At 48.8% G+C, this 22166-nt stretch overlaps 1 protein-coding gene across 1 annotated transcript in view; it reads left to right on the top strand.

Annotated features, from left to right (window-relative positions):
* The window catches only part of dph6 (diphthamine biosynthesis 6), a 58842-nt gene that overhangs the window by 17348 nt on the left and 19328 nt on the right, over positions 1-22166 (top strand). Inside the window, exons 6-12 of the mRNA XM_080850359.1 lie at positions 5910-5971; positions 6292-6386; positions 6715-6808; positions 10104-10254; positions 10674-10841; positions 12286-12415; positions 15009-15183. Of these exons, the coding sequence (XP_080706485.1) occupies positions 5910-5971; positions 6292-6386; positions 6715-6808; positions 10104-10254; positions 10674-10841; positions 12286-12415; positions 15009-15183 (875 nt within the window). The remainder of the gene's footprint in view (positions 1-5909; positions 5972-6291; positions 6387-6714; positions 6809-10103; positions 10255-10673; positions 10842-12285; positions 12416-15008; positions 15184-22166) is intronic.

Raw genomic sequence — 22166 nt, 5'->3', positions numbered from 1 at the left:
GACTCTAGGTTTTGAAAGCCTCCTCCTCCAGAATATTTGCATGTTAGTTAGAGGAAGTGATTACACTGACGCACCTCTTCATGTTTTTATTGCCACTTCTTTGTTTTTTTGGCCACGGAAACAAAAGGCTCCTTTGTACGCCACCTAAGGAATGCAATTACCTCCTCAGGCCCATGGCAGAAGAGACGCTCACCGAAACATCGCCCAGAAACATCGCACTTGTCACCGTGACAGGTTCTCACCTCGCCACCCCCAGGACCTAACCGTAAAAACCTGCCGGCTGCTTTGCGGCCTCACCTTACCACCCCCCACCCCTTCCGCCCCCCCCTGAAACACTCGCTCCTTCTCGAAAAAGCACATTCCCTGCGTATCACAGGCTTATAATTAGAAAGGAAAACTACCTGGGGCCTGTTGTGTTTTTCAAACCTCCGCCTCCTCCTTCCACTCCACCTCCTCCTCTTACCTGGCCACAGGTAGAGCTCTCAGATCTTATCGCTGTTGACTCCTCACCTGTCCCCGGGGCCGCTGTAATTAGACGTGAGGGAGCGAGAGAGTGCACTGAGAAGTCTGCCAGCGCCGTCGGCCGATTAGCCACCAGCGCAATAATTGCAGCTTTCACTAGAGCAGGTTTAAGCAGAGAAGTGTGTATGTGTGTGTGTGGGGGGGGGGGGGGGGGGGGGTGTTTGGGTGCAGGTATTGGGTGACGTGCAGGCGAGACAGGGGCATTGAGGTTGTGGATGGGGATGGGGAAGAGGGTGGGAGGGTGGGAGGTGGCGGAGGCGAATGGGAGGGTCGCCCAGGTAGACCTCAGAAGGAGATGAAGACGCCTTGCCCGCCCCACCTCCGGGGTCGCGACCGCATTTTCAAACGACAAATTCTCCCTTCTCTTTGTTTTACTTTTTTTTTCATGTGCCTAAGCCCTGCTAGAACAGGTTGGTTTGTCTGCCCGGGGCTGGCTGAGGGGTGATAGTTTTTCTTTTTGGTGAGGAGGGGCGAGTTCACTGCCAGTTTACTCGATTCAGGAAGACAATGAGAACAGCAGTACTGTAATCACTCTCAGAAAAAATGACATGGCCTCCCAAGATGGACTCGGTTTCGTTGCAGACTCGTCTGCTCTTTTATCGATGTCCGAGAACGTCCTTGTTGTTTTCCAACGCATGCTTTCCTCCCTCTTAATTGGCTGTTTAGGGGGGCACACATTAAACATTCACGCAATTAGTAAGCTGATTGATTTGCGTAGGTGAGAATGCTTGCACTTGCTGCACTCACTGGATGTTAATTGGTCTCCAGCTCCTAATTGCTGAGTGGTGGCTGAAAGGTTTCGTTGATAAAACTTGACCATTATGAGCTTCTGTGATTTTCACAGAATGCTGAGAATCTTATGTACAATTAATTAGTTGAAGGAGTTTTAACTCCGGCTACACCCGCCCTAATTGCCAGCGCTGGAAAAAAGCTATTTTAATACATATCAAACACATAAATGTCTGACATGCTTGTTAAAGCTGTGCCTTTCTAAAGGTTTAATTGGCTTAATTGTACACAAGTGTGGTACCAACAGCAGGTTGGTAATGTTATTGTTACCAGCAGAGCAGAGGATTTTCTCATGATGCCTAGTAAGGGAAGTGGCCAGCTGTTCCAAAGGAAGTCAGACTTTCATTGCTTTTCCAATGGCTGTAGCCAAATTAGTCCTGGGAGCAGAATCGTAATTTGCTGTTGACATTTGTGGCACCACCTGCAATAAAGCATTGTGATGGATACAGCCCGAGTAACTTCAGCCCAGTGCCCATAAATGACACACTGTGCTCTTGGGCTGGTGAAGTTAACCTTGAACATCTCCAGAACAAAACAAAGGAAGTGTTTAGTCCACAGGTTGATATAACAAGGAATATCTTTTAGTTTCGATTTTTGGGAATATCCACCACCGCTATCAGTTCTAATAAAAGTACATATGTCATGGCTCTACAATGAAGCTTATGTGCACTGCTTTGATGCAGTCAAAGGTTACTCTTGCATCCGGAGATGAAATTTTACATAAGATAATATAAGCAGCTTCAATGTTGTAGCAATGACTTGGTTGTAGATTTGTTGTGCCCCTGTTTTGTTTAAGCAAAAGGATAAAGTCTGTGTACGACAGCATGATAAGCATCAGACGAGGTTATAATTGCCCTCGTTTTTCCCTTTAATTTGTCGGATAAAAAGATTACCACCTTGATGTGTGAGAATTGCATTTGCCTTGCCCTATTATTCCATGCACAGACACAGAATTTCAGATAAGGGCTTGGACAAATTTCACACACACCCTAATCTTATCTTCTGTGTTTTTTTCCTTTCTTCCCTCTCCCTCTCTTTCTCTCCCTCACTCTCTTGCTCGCTCTCTCTCTCTTTCTCTCTTTCTCTCTCTATCTCTCCCTCTCACATGCATTCTCCCTCTCAGATGGGAAAGATAGTGTGCAGTTATTGTTTTTCGTAAGGTCTTTGAGAGCATTGTTCAAAAGGATGAACTAGCTCACGTCATTTCACGCATTCAGCAGCTAAAATGTTACACATCATGAATCCAATTTTCTCTCCCCTTTCCGTCTGAAAGCAGGGATTAAACCTGGCTGTCAGTCCACAGGGGCTGATCAGGAGACAATCTCACGATGGCTAGCATTTCCAAACGCTGGCATTATCTTCCATCTCACAGCTTTTTAATTTGCTACTCCAGCCAGCATCAGAGAACCTTAAACTGTTCATTACAATTAGGAAGCTAACAACCTCACTTGATCTGGGGGTAGCTCGTGGATGTTAGTAGTCGTGGAGATTATAAGGAGGCTCTGTGAGGGATTGTGAATTTCCCTATAAGCATGAAGAGTGTCACAGTGGTATCTTTTTGGTATGACAATAAAAGAAAGTTGCTTAGAAGGTTGAAGGTTATGATGTTAAGTAGCAAAATATCAAAGTAAATGTCATTGTGGATGTGAAGGCCTGTTGTTGCATGTTTGTGGGCCAAGTTTCAATTAGTACCTGTTCCCATTTAGGCCTATGATTGCCCGTTATTTGTGTTTGACCTTCAGTCATGTAGGTTATCTCTTCAGGTATCACAAACTTTCCAGAAGAAAGTGCCCCCCCACCCCGCTCCCCCCCCCCCCCCCCCCTTCTAATTTGAGGCTGTTGAGCCAAGTAATGAAGTGAGCAGGGAGTCCTTAAAATCCATTTCCCCTTGCTTTGCCTGATGGCCCGCTTGGAAAGTTCACTGCTTTTAATTGCCCTTTTATTGGATAATACTGGACAAAATCCTTTTAAACGAGAGCTATTCCTTCTGCTTTGGCCAGAGTCCTGGCTGAGTAGAGTGCTTAGAAGCTGTCTTCGGAGGCAGACAAACGGGGACTTCTGTTCTTTTTAATGTGGCATAATGAGCCAGTGCAACGAGGTAAGGTCAGGTACTAAAATAGGCTGAGGGGCAGTGAGGGAAGTGAAGGTCCTGTAAATGAGTGCCGTGTGTCCGTAAAGCCACGCCAAAGGTCTTTAAATGGCCGTCCACAATGGACCGATTACAAAGACCGCGTTGCTCGTCGTATCTTTGCATCTGCGGTTGTGCCGTACGTCTAGACATGTTCCAGACAGGCATTCTCAAGTACGTAAGTGGTCGGGTCCTGCGGTCGCTCCTGGTCTGACTAGTTTCTGGTGCTTGTTGTAAGACTGCTCAATTCCAGGTGAGTGCCTGCTGAAAAGTGTATTGCATCTGAATCCACCACAGTGCTCCAATCAATCATAAGGCCCACAAACACACATGAAGCGGTCTCCTTTATTTAAAGGTATCTGGTGTCAGTGTTGTTAACCGAAAAAAAAGGGTTTGCTACCAAGATCAAGTAAACAGGTCGTTTACAGTTTCTGTTTGGTCACAATATCTTTGTTCTAGTTACTCAGTCTACCCTGATGTGACCGACGCCAGCCACATAAAATATTTGTTTGTGTTCGGCCTCTGTTGACTACGGTGTGACTCCCCCGGGTGACAACGGGGGCATCGAGGAGCTAGGCTCAGGTTAACACGCTTTAATTAACCATTGGGGTGGCGTCGTGGATTTCCTGTGTCTCCTTACTCCCCGTAAATACCAAGTCCTGTATCATATTTTATTCACGAGCGCGGAAAGTTAATGTACATGTTAAAAAAGAGGGAGGGGGGGGAGGGAAAAAAGGCCACATCCTCAATAAGCAATTTGAAGCCAATCATTAAAATTTGTTAAAAGGCATGACTAATTAAAAGGGGATATTTAAATTGGATTGAATTTTAATGCTCTCTGCCACCCCCCACCTCTCTCTCTCTCTTTTCTCTCTCCCTCTTTATTTCTTTCCCTCTCTCTCTTCCTTATTACCTTTTTTGTGCGTGGGGTTAAGATGAGAAGATGTCGAGATTAGATATTCTCACACTAATTAAGAGCGCCGTTCCCCTGGGTGGCAGACAGGGGCCCTCCTCGGCCTCCCCTCTCTCTCCCCTCCGCTTGCCCTCGTCCTCCCCCGCCAGCTCCTCATCCCCCCCAGCCCACCCCCCATCCTGCTGGAGCTCGTGGCCTGGCTCCACTTGAAACGTGGGTTTTTGAAGCCCTGCTCCTTCCCCAGGGTCTGCGGTTAAGCCCTTGACCTTTGAGGTTTTCACAGGAGAAAGGGAAAGAGAAAGAGGGGAAAAAAAAGACGATGTGAGGCTGCATTGCCGTGTTCTCGATAACTTTGCGGTGGAGTTTTACAATGTAGTGCCACTGTAGCAACACTGTCCAACTTTTATCGCTTGAATCTGTGCTTTACGTTTTCCCCGCATTATGGTTCAGACGTGCTGCCATAGAGGAGACCGTTGAGTGAGTGGGTTTCATTTAATTTCCCTGCAAACCCGGTTTTGGCGTAGCCAGCAGTTGCTGTGAGAGCCGGCACAACAGCACACTGGAGCATGCCTCACGTCACCGTGTCTGCCACGTCTGCCGGGAAGCTCAGACTCTGGTTCTGCTGCGGTTTTGGGGTGCCTGTAGGTAACGACATAAGTAGCCAGCATCTCGTGTTTATCAGGGAGGACGTGGGATTGTTTACCGGGAAATGGAGGGGGGGAAGAGGTGCGGGCGTGCCATAGCGGTGGCGGCAGGCGGATCAGAACCAGGTGGCAGTCTGTCTCACACAGGGGGGGACTGGCCGTCTGGAGGGCGGTGTGGAGCGCTCGCACGTGGGGGCTCGACCTGCGCAGTTTTAGCTTGGAGTGTCATAGGGCTCGTGACTGGCCCTGAGAAACGACACACAGAGGTAGCCACTGCGTGCCAGAGGTCGGGGGGGAAAGAAGTCTGGGGATGGCTGTGTTTGCAGAGGCCATCATCACCTGTGGACAAACCCTTCTCCCTTTCTTCCTCTCACTCTTTTCTTTTCCCCTCCTCTGTTGCTCTCCCTTACTTTCCCTCTATTCTCCGCTCTCTCTTACTGTCTACATCTCCCTCTGTTTCCCGTCTTTCTCTCTGTCTCTTTCCTTCTCGCTGTCTCTCTCTTCCCCTGTCTCCAGTGTGCAGAGCACATCTGTGGGGCCTGAGTCACTTCCCTGTGCCATTTAAGGGGGGAAAGACAAATAAACAGGATCTCTCCCAGTTTACGTTCACAAAGGAACCAGGCAGGGGGCTCGCTTTTCAGCACGACTGAAAACTGTTAACCTTACCCGGAGAGATTTGTGTACACAATTTGCAAAGTCAAATAAATAAGATCCCGGGCCAAGTTCTTTGTGTGTGCTCTGTGTTGTGCCGTCTCTCTGTGTGTGTGAGAGACAGGCCTGCCTCTTGCTGTCATCATGAATCACTGCACTGTGTCTTTGACTGGGTCCTTCTCCTCTGGTGTGTGTGTGTGTGTGTGTGTGTGTGTGTGTGTGTGTGTGTGTGTGTGTGTGTGTGTGTGTGTGTGTCTGGCAGGCCTGGACCCTGAGAAGCATTTAGGGAAGTCTTTGGCGGAGATGGAGCCTCATCTGAAACAGGTCAGAGCAATTCTCTTCCAGCACTCTCTCTCTCTCTCTTTCTATCTCTCTCTCTTTCTCTCTCTGTGCCACTGCCACCTCCTTGCCTCACCCCACATGAACCCCTTGTTGGGCTCCGATCCAAACGCACGCCAGCTCACCCAGGCCCCTGGGCCCGAGACCGTAAAACTTATATGGGATCGGCCGCATTAACAAGTTGCCCACGGTTTCATTCAGAGCGCTTTTCGCTTTCTTTAATGACGGAAAGAAAATGGACGAAAAGTGGAGTCACTTTCATGAAATGGCTGTTTAACACTGATGAATTCCTTCCCTTTTGGCAGCTCTCGCAGAAGTATGGCGTGCACATTTGTGGCGAAGGGGGTGAATACGAGACCTTCACAACCGATTGTCCTCTTTTCAAGAAAAAGATTGTTATGTAAGTTATCATACACCACACTTAACTCCCATCTTAAAATCCTTATTGTACAGCTGGCGCCAACAGGGTATTCGTGAAACTCATTTATTAAGTTGGTACCTGGACTAGAGGCCTAAAGTGGCATTACATGGCTCCTAACACTGCAGGGAAAGCAGTTTCATGGCTTGTTTGAAATGTCAATTGACTATGAATTTACTAACAGGGTTACAATCAATTCAAACTGTTTTTGGGGTATAACTCAGGTTATGTTTTATCTTTTTTTACTGTTTTTTTTTACTGTTTTACTGTTAACTGTTTTTTAAAACGTAAGTTGGTGTTCTATTTGCAGTGACGCCATGGAGACGGTGATCCACTCAGCAGACGCCTTTGCTCCGGTCGGCTACCTGCGCTTCACTCAAATGCACACGGAGGACAAAGGCCAGGTCTGCTTGGCTCAGCTCTCATCTCATCTGGCCCTCTCTCCTTCACTCTCATTTCCTCATCTTCCCTCTTCTCTTCTCCTCTTCACTTCTTTTCTATTTTCTTCTCTTCTCTCTGCCTTTCTTTGGCCTCTCTCCTCTCTAATCCACTTCACTTCCCTTCTTCTCTCATTCCCTCCACATTTCCCCACCTCCTGTCTCCTCTCATCTGTTCTCTGTTCCCTTGTACTCTTCTCCTCTCTTCCTCTCCCTTCTTTCCCCCCCCCTCTCCCAGGATGAGGCGCTCATTCAGGCCTGGGAAAAAGCTGTTCTTCTTTCACATGATGCCGACCAACGCTGTAAACCAATCACTGATGTGGAATGATGTGTGTTTTATTTATTGACAGTTTCATTTGGTTGTTTTGCTTTTTCGATTTTGCAAAACGGAGAGAAAATTGCCATGTGTTTGTTTTATTTTTCATTGGAGTGATGGACACGGTTTTTGCTTGTGAAATTGGAACTTGGTCATTATGTCATTATGCTAGGAAAGGGGCAGGGGTTGGGCGTTGGGGGGGGGGTGGGGGAATAATGAAAACACTGGGGCCGTAGTGAAAGGGACGTGCTGCATGACTGCGTGAGAAGTTTGTTGAACATCTCTGCCACTCTGACATGGCGGAGAGGAGAGGAGAGGAGAGGAGAGGAGAGGAGAGGAGAGGAGAGGAGAGGAGAGAACGGGTTGGAGGCAGTCAGGAGAACAGCGTCTACACGCTAGGGGCTTTACCCCCTTCTCCCCATCTCTCTCTCATTCTCCTCTTTCTCTCTCTCTTTCCCTCGCTCTCTTGCCCGTCTCTCCTCGCCGCGCTCGGCCTACTTTGACGTCTGCAATATTCACTCCCGCCCCAAACTAGGCCCGCGTTAATAAACTTGTCAGCTCAAATTAAAGTGCCCCCGCGTGCAGGTAGGCGGAGTGGGTGGGGGGGGGGGTTCGGGGTGGTGCGGACTGGCTACGCCCAGATAGCTGTCGCCAGGGAGAGGCAAAGAGAAGAGATGAAGCGAGGAAGAGGAGAGGGTGAGAGAGAGAGAGAGAGAGAGAGAGAGAAAGGTTATTCTGCCCCCAGAGTCTGAAGTGCCCCATGTGTGATTAGCCCCAGTGGAAGTGCTTGGAGTTTGAGGTTGTGTGTTTGCCTGACTGTCTGCAGTTGTTTATCTGTGTTTTTGTTTGTTTTGTTTGTTTTCTTTTTTTCTTTTAGTAAAGTGTGTGTATGTATGGCAGCTCAGTGATTTCTCTGTGTTTGTAGATGGGGTTGAGCACGTACATGGCTGTCTGTCTGTATGTTTTATATGTTTGTGTGCACTGGAGATTGGATCACAGTTTGCTTCAGTTTCATCTGGGAACATGATTACCACGTCCCTGCACCACTTAGCTGCACGCACCGAGAGAGAGAGAGAGAGAGAAAGAGAGAGAGAAAGAAAGAGAGAGTGAAAGAGAGAGAGAGAGAGAGAGAGAGAGAGAGAGAGAGAGAGCACACTCTGGCATTCGGTACTGCTCTGAGAACAGCACTTAAAAGCTTCAGAGTCTCTCGCCTAGGCACTCCGCTGCTGCGAGAACGGCACTTTCAAGCATCAAAGAGTCCCTCCCTGTCGAATTCCTCTCCCGCTCTGTAACGGCGCTCTCATCAGCCATGCTGTGTGCAGAGTCTGTGTCCAGCGAGCCAGACTCCGAGAACCCCAAGCCAAATAAACACAAACCAACACAGCCCCCGTATTTGGCGGTCTTTCTGAGGGGGAGAGCTGGCTGAAAGGAGAGATGTTAATTAGAGCGAGGGAGATGGAGATGGAGAGGAGAGGAGAGAAGAGGGGAAGGGAAGGAAAGAGAGGATAGGGTGAGTTAAATGAAATGCAGAAGCTGTGCGCTGTAGATCTGATGCGAGACCGGCGGGAGCAGAGAGTCTGTTCTGGGTCACAGCCAGGCAGGGTCAGCCTCTGGGATGAGGTTGGGTGTGTGTGTGTGTGTGTGTGTGTGTTTGTGTGTTTGTGTGTTTGTGTGTTTGTGTGTGTGTGTGTGTGTGTGTGTGTGTGTGTGTGTGTGTGTGTGTGAGTGAGTGAGTGTTTCACTCTTTGGGGGTTTCAGGGAGAGAGGTTTGTTGTTGGTTTGTTTAGGGGTAGGAAGGGGGTGGGTGGTGGTGTAGGGGGAGGGGGTGAGTTGTTTTGGGGGCTAGTTATTGGCGAGAAAAAAAAAACATAGCCTGTGTAACCCTCAACCCTCGTGTCCTCCAGCCACCCAGCCCTATAGCCATCCTATCGTGCCTTCCCACAAACACCCCCCTCCTCCACTACCACCAGCCAGCCATCCAGTCATCCATCCTGCACCACCCCCCCCCCCCCCCTCAGCCCAGCCACCCAGCCCCTACCCCCCAGGTCAGCAGGGAAGAGCGGGGAGATTCCAGGACCCCATCCAGGGGAGAGCCTCCCCTCACCCAGCCGTCCAAAGCGCTCTCCGTCAGGCTGACGAATCCAGCCTGACACACCGCTCTGGATGAACCAGCAGCAGGGGAGTAGAGGGGGGTGGGTGGAGGGGCGCGCGTGTGTGTGTGTGTGTGTGTGTGTGTGTGTGTGTGTGTGTGTGTGTGTGTGTTGGGGGGGGGGGGGGGGGGGGGGTGAATGGCATCATTTGCCCTGAGTTAATTCTGCTGGAGCCCCTCTACTGCGTGGGGAGCTGGGGCTGGAGTATAATTAATTTGATTATCATATGGGCAAATGCAGCTGACAGCAGGAGATTTAATGGAAAGAAAAAAAAAACCTCTGAAATGTTTATACAAATGCTTTTAGTGCACTTTTTGTCAGGTAATACTGCATGTAAATAGACATCAAGGCCGGGTTTCTTTACATTTTATTCTGAAAAGAAGCCTGAATGAAGAGAAAGTTGCAAATAAACAAGAGTGATGAAAGACTGGGCTTTCATGTGAAATACCCAACACGTCAAGAGACAGTCAGGCTGGATGAGTGACGGCTGGAACGATTGCATTTACAGTATCAAGCCAACAAAAAAAAAAAACATGCCCCCTCTCAGTGTAATTCATGAATATGTTAGCATTGCTTTTTTATATTCATTCCTCCTCCCAGTCATTTTTGGCCCGGGCACGTCAGAAAAGACTGACATGGCACGCATGGCGGCTTATTGGAAAACTAATTATGCTCAGTTTTGTTTTCACTCGCTTGTGTCAGGTTTTTATTTTTTTTGCCCCCCCCCCCCCCCCCTTCCTCCTCTTCTCAACGGATCTTTCTTGGCTGATTTATTCCCGTTTGGGCTTGATTTCAGGGCCCCACAGAGAGTCCTTTGCCCCTCGGTACTTGTCCTTGCCAGAGCGCCATTGACAAGATGACTGAGGAGGCGGAATATGCTGGTAAAACTGAAGCCATCCAGGAAGAATTTACATCAAACGCCGACCTTAGTTGTCAGCGAGGTCACGGTGAGATGTGTGTGTGTGTGTGTGTGGTGTGTGAACATGTGTGTGGTTATCGGTCTATGGTGGTCTATCTGTGCGTTAGTATGATATTACATGCCACCATCTCTCTCACATGATTTGTCTTTTATTGATGATGCCCATTAGAATTAATGACACCAGCTGATATCGGGCTAATTAAGGAATTAAATCCTCTTAATTAATCATGATTGAGGTCACAAATTGAAAATCTCCCATGAATTTCCATGAGGCTTTGAATCTTTATTCTATTCCCTCTAATCAACTGCAGTCAATTGAATTTGCTTCCCCACTCCCGCCACCCCCCCCCCCCCCCCCAGTCTATGCCACCCTGGCACACAAAGACTCACACCACACAGTGTTCTAATTCCCTGTGTCTGTATTGTGTGTTCTCTCTCTTTCTCTAGAGCCCACGCCCGCCCGCTCTCCCCGCAGCAAGGCGGGCTACCAGTGGATAACTGGCATCTCTGGCGCGCGCCGCAAAGAACAGGAGGAGGAGGAGGAGGAGGAGAAGGAGGAGGAGGAGAGCGGTGGAATCCAAACCCAGACCGAGTGGGCTTTCACCATGCTGCAAGGTACCAGAGCAGCGATCAGAGCTCACTAGGCACCCCCACCTCCCTGAAACTAAACAGAACAAAAAAAAAAGCGTTTAAGCAGCAGCCTGTGTACGTGCAAGTAAAAAAAAATTGCAATAAACTCTGCAATGTTGTGCTGCTGTGTGGCTTGGTGCAGCCCAGAGTCAATAATCCGTGTTGGCTGAGGTTTGCATCTCACCTCACCCAAGATCAGCAGTGCGTTTTGGTTTGACCAGAGGGGATGACAAGAATCCAAAAAGCAGAGGGAAGAAAAGAAAAAAAAGGGAAAGAAGTGCAAGGCCATTCATACCAGTTTAAGTGAAGTCAATGAAAGAAAGTTGCCTCTCTTGTCCACTTTGGCGTCACTTCTCATTGAAGGTTGGCCATTAAGAGGAGCAGCCTGTTTGCATCCCCCCCCCCCCCCCCACAGACACACACTGCCTTTGTTCCTTTGTTCCCATACACTTTTTTCTTCTTGTGTTGGAAAAACGCACTTGAAGAGGTGGGGCAGGGATGATGCGAGAGGATGGATGCTCTTTATTCAGTCATGGGAGCTTGGAGGCAAGAGGCAGGCCCATCAGACCCCCTGCAAAACACACACACACTCTGCCTTGTCCATCACATAACAGGGCATGGGACAGGCGCTTCAAATTAAGCGGGGGAACGAAACTGAGGGTTCATAACATATATGCATTCCTTCTTTCTTCCTCTCTCTGTCGTCCCTTCTTAGTGTCTCTCTCTCTCTCTCTCTCTCTCTCTCTCTCTCTCTTTTCTCTTTTGAATACTGTGTGCTTTGCCTTTTATGCCTGCAGAAACTTTAAAGAGGCAGCTTGAACAAGCGTGTCTCTTTCTCTCTCCTTTTGCTTAAGAAGTAGGGGGCGAAAGATGAAAAGCATCTTTAATGTTTATCGTCTTCGCCGAAACAGCCTTTGCCGCTCTGAGACAATATTAAACAAGTTAATATTTTATGAACAGCCTCTTTGTGTGAGCCAACTGTGTGAAGTGCGCTGAAACGCTGTTTCTGTTCCACTGTAGAGGAGAGAGAAAGAGAGAGAGCGAGAGAAAAAAACAACAAACTTGATGCTTTATGAAAATATTATGGGCAGACGGGCCTCGCCTGAAGACCTGTACTTTCAAACAGCTGTGATGTGCCATAGATCAGGTCACAAAGCATCAGGCGTTCCAGAAATCGTTAGCTTGCGCAAACTTATAGTCAGGCGAGCACAAATGGGCCTTTTGAGGAAAAGAGAGTGTCTGTGTGTGTAAATATTAACACTCACAAAATGAAAAAGCTGTGAGAGACATAACCTCAGGTCACACACACGCGCTCTCTCTCTCTCTCTCTCTCTCTCTCTCTCTCTCTCTCGCTCTCTCTCTCTCTCTCTGTGTTTGTGTCCATGCACACTTTCATGTGTGTGTGTGTGTTTGTGTGTATTTGTTACAGCTGAGCTGCAGAAGGGAGAATGGGAGATGAAGGACATTGTTCTGGTGCACCTCTACGTCAGAGACATGGCTGACTTCAAGCAGCTGAATGCCATCTACGTGTCTCACTTCGGCTCCAGTCCTCCTGCCAGGTACTGCCCCCTCCCACCCCCCCGTATGTGTGGACACACTCTCTGCAGCAGTGATCAGCATTCACACACTCTCTGCAGCAGTGATCAGCATTCACACACTCTCTGCAGCAGCATTCACACACTCTCTGCAGCAGTGACCAGCATTCACACACTCTCTGCAGCAGTGACCAGCATTCACACACTCTCTGCAGCAGTGACCAGCATTCACACACTCTCTGCAGCAGTGACCAGCATTCACACACTCTCTGAAGCAGCATTCACACACTCTCGTCAGCAGTGACCAGCATTCACACACTCTCTGCAGCAGTGACCAGCACTCACACACTCTCTTCAGCAGTGACCAGCATTCACACACTCTCTGCAGCAGTGACCAGCATTCACACACTCTCTACAGCAGCATTCACACACTCTCTGCAGCAGTGACCAGCATTCACACACTCTCTGCAGCAGCATTCACACACTCTCTGCAGCAGTGACCAGCATTCACACACTCTCTGCAGCAGCATTCACACACTCTCTACAGCAGCATTCACACACTCTCTGCAGCAGTGACCAGCATTCACACACTCTCTGCAGCAGCATTCACACACTCTCTACAGCAGCATTCACACACTCTCTGCAGCAGTGACCAGCATTCACACACTCTCTGCAGCAGCATTCACACACTCTCTGCCGCAGTGACCAGCATTCACACACTCTCTTCAGCAGCATTCACACACTCTCGTCAGCAGTGACCAGCATTCACACACTCTCTGCAGCAGTGACCAGCACTCACACACTCTCTTCAGCAGTGACCAGCATTCACACACTCTCTGCAGCAGTGACCAGCATTCACACACTCTCTGCAGCAGTGACCAGCATTCACACACTCTCTGCAGCAGTGACCAGCATTCACACACTCTCTGAAGCAGCATTCACACACTCTCGTCAGCAGTGACCAGCATTCACACACTCTCTGCAGCAGTGACCAGCACTCACACACTCTCTTCAGCAGTGACCAGCATTCACACACTCTCTGCAGCAGTGACCAGCATTCACACACTCTCTACAGCAGCATTCACACACTCTCTGCAGCAGTGACCAGCATTCACACACTCTCTGCAGCAGCATTCACACACTCTCTGCAGCAGTGACCAGCATTCACACACTCTCTGCAGCAGCATTCACACACTCTCTACAGCAGCATTCACACACTCTCTGCAGCAGTGACCAGCATTCACACACTCTCTGCAGCAGCATTCACACACTCTCTACAGCAGCATTCACACACTCTCTGCAGCAGTGACCAGCATTCACACACTCTCTGCAGCAGCATTCACACACTCTCTGCCGCAGTGACCAGCATTCACACACTCTCTTCAGCAGCATTCACACACTCTCGTCAGCAGTGACCAGCATTCACACACTCTCTGCAGCAGTGACCAGCACTCACACACTCTCTTCAGCAGTGACCAGCATTCACACACTCTCTGCAGCAGTGACCAGCATTCACACACTCTCTTCAGCAGCATTCACACACTCTCTGCAGCAGCATTCACACACTCTCTGCAGCAGTGACCAGCACTCACACACTCTCTTCAGCAGTGACCAGCATTCACACACTCTCTGCAGCAGTGACCAGCATTCACACACTCTCTACAGCAGCATTCACACACTCTCTGCAGCAGTGACCAGCATTCACACACTCTCTGCAGCAGCATTCACACACTCTCTGCAGCAGTGACCAGCATTCACACACTCTCTGCAGCAGCATTCACACACTCTCTACAGCAGCATTCACACACTCTCTGCAGCAGTGACCAGCATTCACACACTCTCTGCAGCAGCATTCACACTCTCTTCAGCAGCATTCACACACTCTCTTCAGCAGTGACCAGCATTCACACACTCTCTGCCGCAGTGACCAGCATTCACACACTCTCTTCAGCAGTGACCAGCATTCACACACTCTCTGCAGCAGCATTCACACTCTCTTCAGCAGCATTCACACACTCTCTTCAGCAGTGACCAGCATTCACACACTCTCTGCAGCAGTGACCAGCATTCACACACTCTCTGCAGCAGCATTCACACACACTCTGCAGCAGCATTCACACACTCTCTTCAGCAGCATTCACACACTCTCTTCAGCAGTGACCAGCATTCACACACTCTCTTCAGCAGTGACCAGCATTCACACACTCTCTGCAGCAGCATTCACACACTTTCTTCAGCAGCATTCACACACTCTCTGCAGCAGCATTCACACACTCTCTTCAGCAGTGACCAGCATTCACACACTCTCTTCAGCAGTGACCAGCATTCACACACTCTCTGCAGCAGCATTCACACACTCTATGCTGCATTGACCAGCATTCATACCTCAGAACTAGTTTAGCTGACCTTTACTGCCAGGCCTTGTGACTCAAGGGGTAATGTAATCACCAATATTTAGTCCCATTGACTACCACAGCATACAGTGGATATTCCAACTAAATCTGATGTAAAACATAACTATGTTGATCTCAGTAATGTATCCTCTGTAACAACAGGTCATTTGCTGACCAAGATCCTGCCCTCTGTCACACTGTCCCCCTCTCTCCTCTCTTGCCAGGGTGTGTGTGGAGGCCCCTCTGCCTGCGGGACTCCTCCTGCAGATGGACTGCCTGCTCCACGCCTGGGCTCAGGCTCCCTCAGAGGGCTGCTTCCAGACCAGGGAGGCCATGCACGTCCAGAGCCTTTCCCACTGGGCCCCCGCCAACATCGGCCCCTACAGCCAGGCCGTCAGGGTAAGACAAAACATTACTGGACCCCTAAAAATAAAATCAAGTGGTGTCGTAAGTTTGGCTAAATGGAAAAGAAGAAGAAAAAAGCAGTAAAGAAATGTGCTTTTGTTAGTGACAGTATTTTAAGATATTTCTTTCCTCACGCCTTTGAAACGAAGTATTACACTTTTATTAGCAGAGGCTGTACTTACGCACAAATCTAGTTTGGGGTAATGACACAGAAGGCTAGAGGGTTTATTCCAGCCCCAGCTCCACAGCCCATGCAGCTGTCACTGTTGCGCCACGTGTGTGTGTGCAAGTGTGTGTGTATGTGTGTGAGAGAGTGTGTGTTTGTTTGTTTGCCAATCGCTAAAATCTGGTGCTCTTTTGATGTAATTGCAGAGCCAGCGTTCAAAATAAGCAAACAGCTAATGTGACTCCAAAGGAAGGCATGAGCGCTGCAAATGCGGTTGCACGGCTGGCTGAGGCCGTTGTTTACCCGGCTCTGTAACGGGATTACACTTGTCAGGTTTTATTGTCAACAGTGTAGCCAGCTCATCTCCTCCCCGCCAGCCTTTCCATGAAGCCTCCTCCAGGTGTTTAGTTTTTTTTTGCACGCAAGCATGAAAAGCATGCACGGGTGGTCAGGTAGACATCCAGATCGGCCCCCACCCTTCACTCCAGCCAGGTCTGTCGACAGCATTGATTGGCCCAAAACATGCTCAAAAATTCACAGTTGAGGTACATCTCTCACATGCGAGACCCTGGATCACACCTTTGCCGCAAACATCCCCGACGTGTTTGAAATTGGAAACCCAGGGAAAGCGTACGCTTGGCACCGCTGTGGTTCGGCCTTGGCAGAGGGGCCTAAATATTTGTGCGTGTTTTGTCTGACAAAAACAGAATTGTTTGGCCCTCGTGAGTGAGTGCATTTCAAGCTCCGTAGTCTCACACCATAAATATGAATCTTGTGCTGAATGTGGTAAATCTGTGACTAGGAACAGACGGCGAAGCACAAACACACACTCACTCACACTCACTCACACACACACACACACACACACACACACACACACACACACACACACACACAGATCTGTCCACCATTTCATTCCCATCTCCTACTCATCACACTGGAGCATGTACATTAACAGCACCCTAATTCCGGAGATGGCTTCACATATTGATACAATTAGCCCCATGCTGTGCTCATGCAGACGTGTGTGGTCCCCCCCCCCCCCCCCCCCCCCCCACACACACACCCCACACACACACACACACACACACATACACTCACACACACGATTCATCCTTAATGAGAATCTGAAGCGGATGGGGCTGCTGGGTCGTGCCGACAGGCCTCTCTTTTACTGCAGCTCTGTGGTAGTGACTGAGGGAATCGCTCTCTCAAAAAAAGCTCTTGCACCCGCCCTCACGCCCACCCTCCTGGTGAAATAATTAGTGATTAATTGTGAAATCCCATTAACAGGCCCAGGGAATAGCTAAGCTCGAAATGCCTCTTTTTGGGGGGCATCTCAATTATGTCCCTGACACAGTTGTCAATTGTGTGGCTGCTATTGTTCAGCCTTTTGAATGACTTCAATTCATGAGAATCGTATCATTTGACATTTACTAACCTGCGTTAACATTTATGTGTACGATAACGTGCGATAGCCCACCACGTCTGTCTCTCTGACTGTCGTTTAGTGTCGCATCAGATGGTGTCCTGTCTAGCACAAGGCAGTGCCCTGCCTCAGTTGGCCACGTTAGGACAGACAGAGAGTTGTAAGGGGTGGTTTTGTATGGCCGCTGGCTGGAGATGTTTTTCTGAACACCCTTTAGACTAATTGCTGTGGGGCTGCTGATGTTGTTTGGCTCCATGACAGACTCCGATCCAGTGTGATTTACAGAATTAGTTAACCTTTAAAGCGTTCGCTGATTATCGCTCTAGGCTTTCAATATGTTTTGGGATCGTTTAGGTGAAATCAAGCATGAGGCACGGAAAAGATAATTCAATTTGTGTTGTGTTTATGCCTTTTTGTTATCGGATTTCCCCTTGATTAGTTTCTGGTTTGGGGTCATGTTTTGCATAATATCCCTGATATAGCAAATGGGGCATTTGTTTATTCTTATTGTGGTTATTCCCTTGTTTGGACTTCCCAAAGACTGCAGACTGGACTAGCACTGTCGTTTGAGGATATCAGTGATAATGTGAGGAAAGTGTATTTGCTATAATTTACTAGGAAACAGTTATGCTTACAGGTAGAATGTAAGGCTATAAAAGACTGCATGTTGAGCTATTCTAAGAGACTGTTCTTCCATTTAAGACAAAGCCATAATTTTCTTCAAAAGTACTATGACGCTTTGAATATTATTGGGATGCCATTAGAAAAAGGAGGGAGAAAAGGACTGAAAAGTCCTCTGCTTTTCATGAAAAAAAATCAATCTATTTTCATAACAGACGATTAAGCTTGGGCATAAGCAGATGGCTAGAATTGACCCTTCATTAGCCAAAGTTGTAGTTAACAGCGTGGGGTCCAAATTGCTTATTGCCTCACACCTTTGTGATTTAATGCTAGCCATTCCTGACGTTCCCTGCCAACGAGCAGGAAAGGAATTCAAATGATTCTATAATTACATAATTCCGAGACAGAAAATCACCTTTTGTGCCGAAGCCCCACTGGCGCCAGGATTGTACAGCATCTCCCCTTTCAGATTAAGATAAATACAATACCCCGAGGACGTTTGTTCCCAAATTCTATTTACAGATTAAAATCTGGGGGTGTGCTGTTGGGAAGGCACACTAGCGGCGTTCCTAGGTTAGGGAATAGACCCTCTCACTCTTTGTCCATTGGGAGCGGCGGTCTGTTTTGTAGAAATCCTCGTGTGGGCACAGAATTGGATTTGCATTGGATTTTGTGAATTGGCAAAGTGGTGCTACTGAGCGGTTGGGGAAGTGAATGTGACATCGACAATTATTGTCAAAAGAAGCGGTGGTCTGCGTCGGTGAGGGGGGCAAAAGAATTTAAATAATCTTTTGTAGGGGTGTGTGGGGGTGGGGGGTTAACACATTGAAACAAAGAGGCAGCCTTGGCCTGACCTCTTTGTCAGTGAGCTCAGGAGTGAAGTTCATCCATTTCTAAATGGTGAAACATTGTACCGGTTCCATCTTAAGTGAACAGCATTAGCCTGTTTGGTAGTTGATTGTATACAGAACTGTAATCTGTGTGGGGCTTTGTGTCCCTCGTGAGGCTTCATGTAGGATTTGAACTGAGGGCTCCTCTGAGGTTTTCCACTGAGGTTTAGGCTGTGATAAAAAAAAAAAGTGTTTCGTTAAGTTGCTTTTGATAAATAGCGCATCGTTTCTTGTCAGAAAAAGGAAGATATTAGACAAAATCCGGCAATTAGGATGAGCAGAGCTGGTATTTGAAGATGTATTATTCGTCTCCAGTCGGAACGCATCACTGGGCTGAAGCATGATGTTTTTGCTTTATCCCCCCCACCCTTCAAAAATAAACAAACTACCGACGGAAGCCTCATCCACCTCAATTACCCACGGAAGTTAATTAGCTGAAAAGCAAGACTTGTGAAGCTTCCCAGGGCCATGGGGTCTTATTCAAGTGTGTGTGTGTGTATGCATGTGTGTGTTGGGAGGGATGGAGGGTGGGTTATGCCAAGTGTACAGATTAATTAGGACATTTAACTTCATTTTTAATACAACAGAATTAATCCTATAAAAACTGAGAGATCTCTGAGGAGTATCCTCAGCGGCCCCCGACACTCACGCCTCGCCATTATCTATTAAAACCTGCCTTTTATCTCACCTCACCCCCCCTGTCATATTTTATGGATTTTTTCATAAACACAGCCCATACTTCATAAATGTCTCAATTTTCTAGTCTATTAACATTACTTCAAACGCAGTTGATAAAGGAGGAGAGCATGCGTGAAGTAATGTGCCAATAACAGCGTGAAGACCCGCCAGCCATCCCAGCCGAAACAATAGCGTGGATGCTATCAGCACTAATAAAAGCAGCTAAATGATCTCTTTACACTCATCCAGGAGACAGAATAGTTGTGAAGGAATTGGATGGAAGGGAAAAGAAGATTTGTTTGGGCGATTCACGGCTGGAGCAGTTTTGAGTTTTGCGTCAAGGAAAAACCTTGTTGTTTGCCTGTTTTGATTTTTGTTCCATGCAACTAGTATTCGCCACCTTCTGAATGAAAAGCATTACTTTGTAAAAACACAAGACCAAGACTGGAACATTTCTCTGCTTTTGGCCCTAGTCATTGGCATGTCATGTCAGAACACATTCTTCGAGATGAGCCTCGCGTCACGCACGCCTTACTCATACACATACACTGATCCTGTCTCCAAAGTTTCTCAGGGTCAACCGGGTGCACTTGAACCCAGCAGACATACCTCTTAGCTCTTCACAGCCGATCCCATCCAGCCTTTCGCCCTCGTTCACCGCCCCCACTCCTGCCCTCCACCTGAGCCTAGCAGATGGGAAAACCGCCCCCCACCAACCCCTCTCCCTCGAGGGCCACGGCAACACAACACACACCGGTTTACCCACATCGCCCTCCACCTACCTGGACCGCTGTGTCCATCGGCCAGGTCAGGGAGGTGGTCGGCGGTGACTCACCCGCTACCTGCCCGCGTGTTTGATGCCGGGTGACATTGGTTGGCATGGTGAGCTGGCTGCATGGTGGTGGGGGTGGGCAGAGGGTTAGCGGGTAGCGGAGGTTGGCGTGGTGTGACTGTGGTTTAGCTGGAGCCACATGATCAGAGCCCCATCAGAGTGAGTCCAGCTCCCTGTCACTCAGCCTCTGCCTGACTCACCGTCCAGAGCAGGGGGGGTGGCAGCACGAGCAGGAGCCCAGTGCTTTCACGGAGGGTCTCACAGGAGGGGACCTGCGCGACCAGGGCCAATTACACCAACGCACCAACAGAGCCTCCCACATGCAAACGTGGAGGTGTAATAACAGAATCCCTCCTCCCTTCCAGATCTGTCTCTCTTTCTTTCTTTCTTTCTTTCTCTCACTCTCGTTTTAGAAACGTGCCTCTCTCTTTTTCTCTCACTCTCTCATTCTATCTCTCTTTGTCTCTGTCTTTCTACGGCTTGGGAGACCACCCACTCCCACATGCACAGATGGATATGCGCACTGACACATGTGGACGGTTGCCGTAGCAGCGGCCGGCTTCTTCCGTGTCGGAGACAGCGAAGGGCGAGATGCAGCGAAGGGCGGGGCGCCAGCGTGAGGGAGCAAGGGCACCCCTAAGCCCACGCGGGGACTTTTTCTTTTTTTTCTCACCTTGCCTTCTCTCTTTCTTCCAAGCATGGAAAGCATGGGAACAAGGTGAAGGAGGATGGGGGGTAATTATTTCACCACCCTTCCCCCCATGCCTCCCCAGCCACCCCCTCCTATCCACCCACACAACCATACACACACACACACACACACACACACACCCTGGACTCCCCGCTGTGACCCTGCCGAGGCTGACCCGTCGTGGCAGCAGTCATTTTCTCGAATCATAGCCCGTGTGAGGCGGATTATCTGCCTGCCACACGACATCGTTAGGGCTGGTAGTAGCTTGTACCGGCCGAGGACACAGGAAAGGACTGGATCTGTCAGAGCACATCGCCCCTCCCGCGCCCCGCCACCGCCGCTGCTGCCGTGTGCCCCAGCGCCCGCCGCCCTCTCCTCTCCTCTCCTTTCCCTTCATTAATGGGCCCAGGCCCTGACAACTGATCCTAATTGCCTCTGAACAGCTCTTCATGTATTATTGGTGCCTGACTGCCTAGCTTCATGTCAACAAGCCACAGGAAGGCAGACAGGGACACCCACACCCCCCCACACCCCCCCACACCCCCCCCCCACACACACACACACACACACACACACACACACACACACACACACACACACACACACACACACACACACACACACACACACACACACACACACACACACACACACACAGGCACTCATGTCCTCACACACCTCACAAATACACACAATTCACACAAGTCAATTACACACACCCCAAACACCATACCACATCCTCCACACCCGACCACATTCACTCACGCCGCAGACTTTCTACATATCCCGAACCACGTGTGGCTGTGTGTATCAGTGCAGCGGCCATCACACACCTCAAGGCTGAGCCCTCACCTAGGGGGATTGGTGTGTGTTTTGTGGGGTGTCTTTTTTTTACCCTTACTGAATTCATCCTTCTGGCAGCTTGACAGTTTATTGCATTGTCTCCATTCAGACTTTTTTCCTTTTTCCGGGAAGAATTAATAATGGAGTCTGCTTCGGAGTAGCCTTTCAAAACACAAGTAGCCTTTTTTTGTCGCAGGTGGAACACACATAATCAAATGAAAGCAAATGCAAACACGCACTTGTCGGAATCTGACAGATTTATTTGCGACCACAGGTTCTTGGCGTCGCAAAAAGTGGAGGGAGCGTTCCATCAAAGCGCGTGGGGAGTAGACCGTGTGCGTCAACCTGATATCTGAGACGCTCCAGTGTTCCAATGTCACCACTCACGATATTTGCAGCAGCTTCCTAGCTTCACCGTATACTAGTGACAGATACCCAGATTTTGTGAATGTACAGCAAAAACGTGTAATTTTATGTTGACAGCCTTCCGAGCCTGTACAGAGATACATTCAAAACAAAAAAGGGATCCATTCTGCTTTTGAGCACAGCATAAATACTCTGAATTGTAAATGTAGGAATGATTAGAGAGCAAAGCCGGCCACTGCTGTCCAGTTTCATCACCGTCAGAGAGGGGGGATGTATGACCATTCTATTACTATGGAAACTAGGCATGCTATTTGTAGGTGACTCTTCTTCTCTGCTTACAATGATGAAGATGGCGTGGGGGCGGAGAGGTGGCGGCATGCACTACCACACAATTTAACACAACACAACAAAACACCACACACTACTGACCAAAGTCAGCAAGTCACGACACTGCCCAGCGC

Source organism: Sprattus sprattus, assembly GCF_963457725.1.
Source record: "Sprattus sprattus genome assembly, chromosome: 13".
Lineage (NCBI taxonomy): Eukaryota > Metazoa > Chordata > Actinopteri > Clupeiformes > Clupeidae > Sprattus > Sprattus sprattus.
The sequence above is the reverse complement of the archived record's forward strand: the minus strand, read 5'-3'. Positions and strand labels throughout refer to the sequence as shown.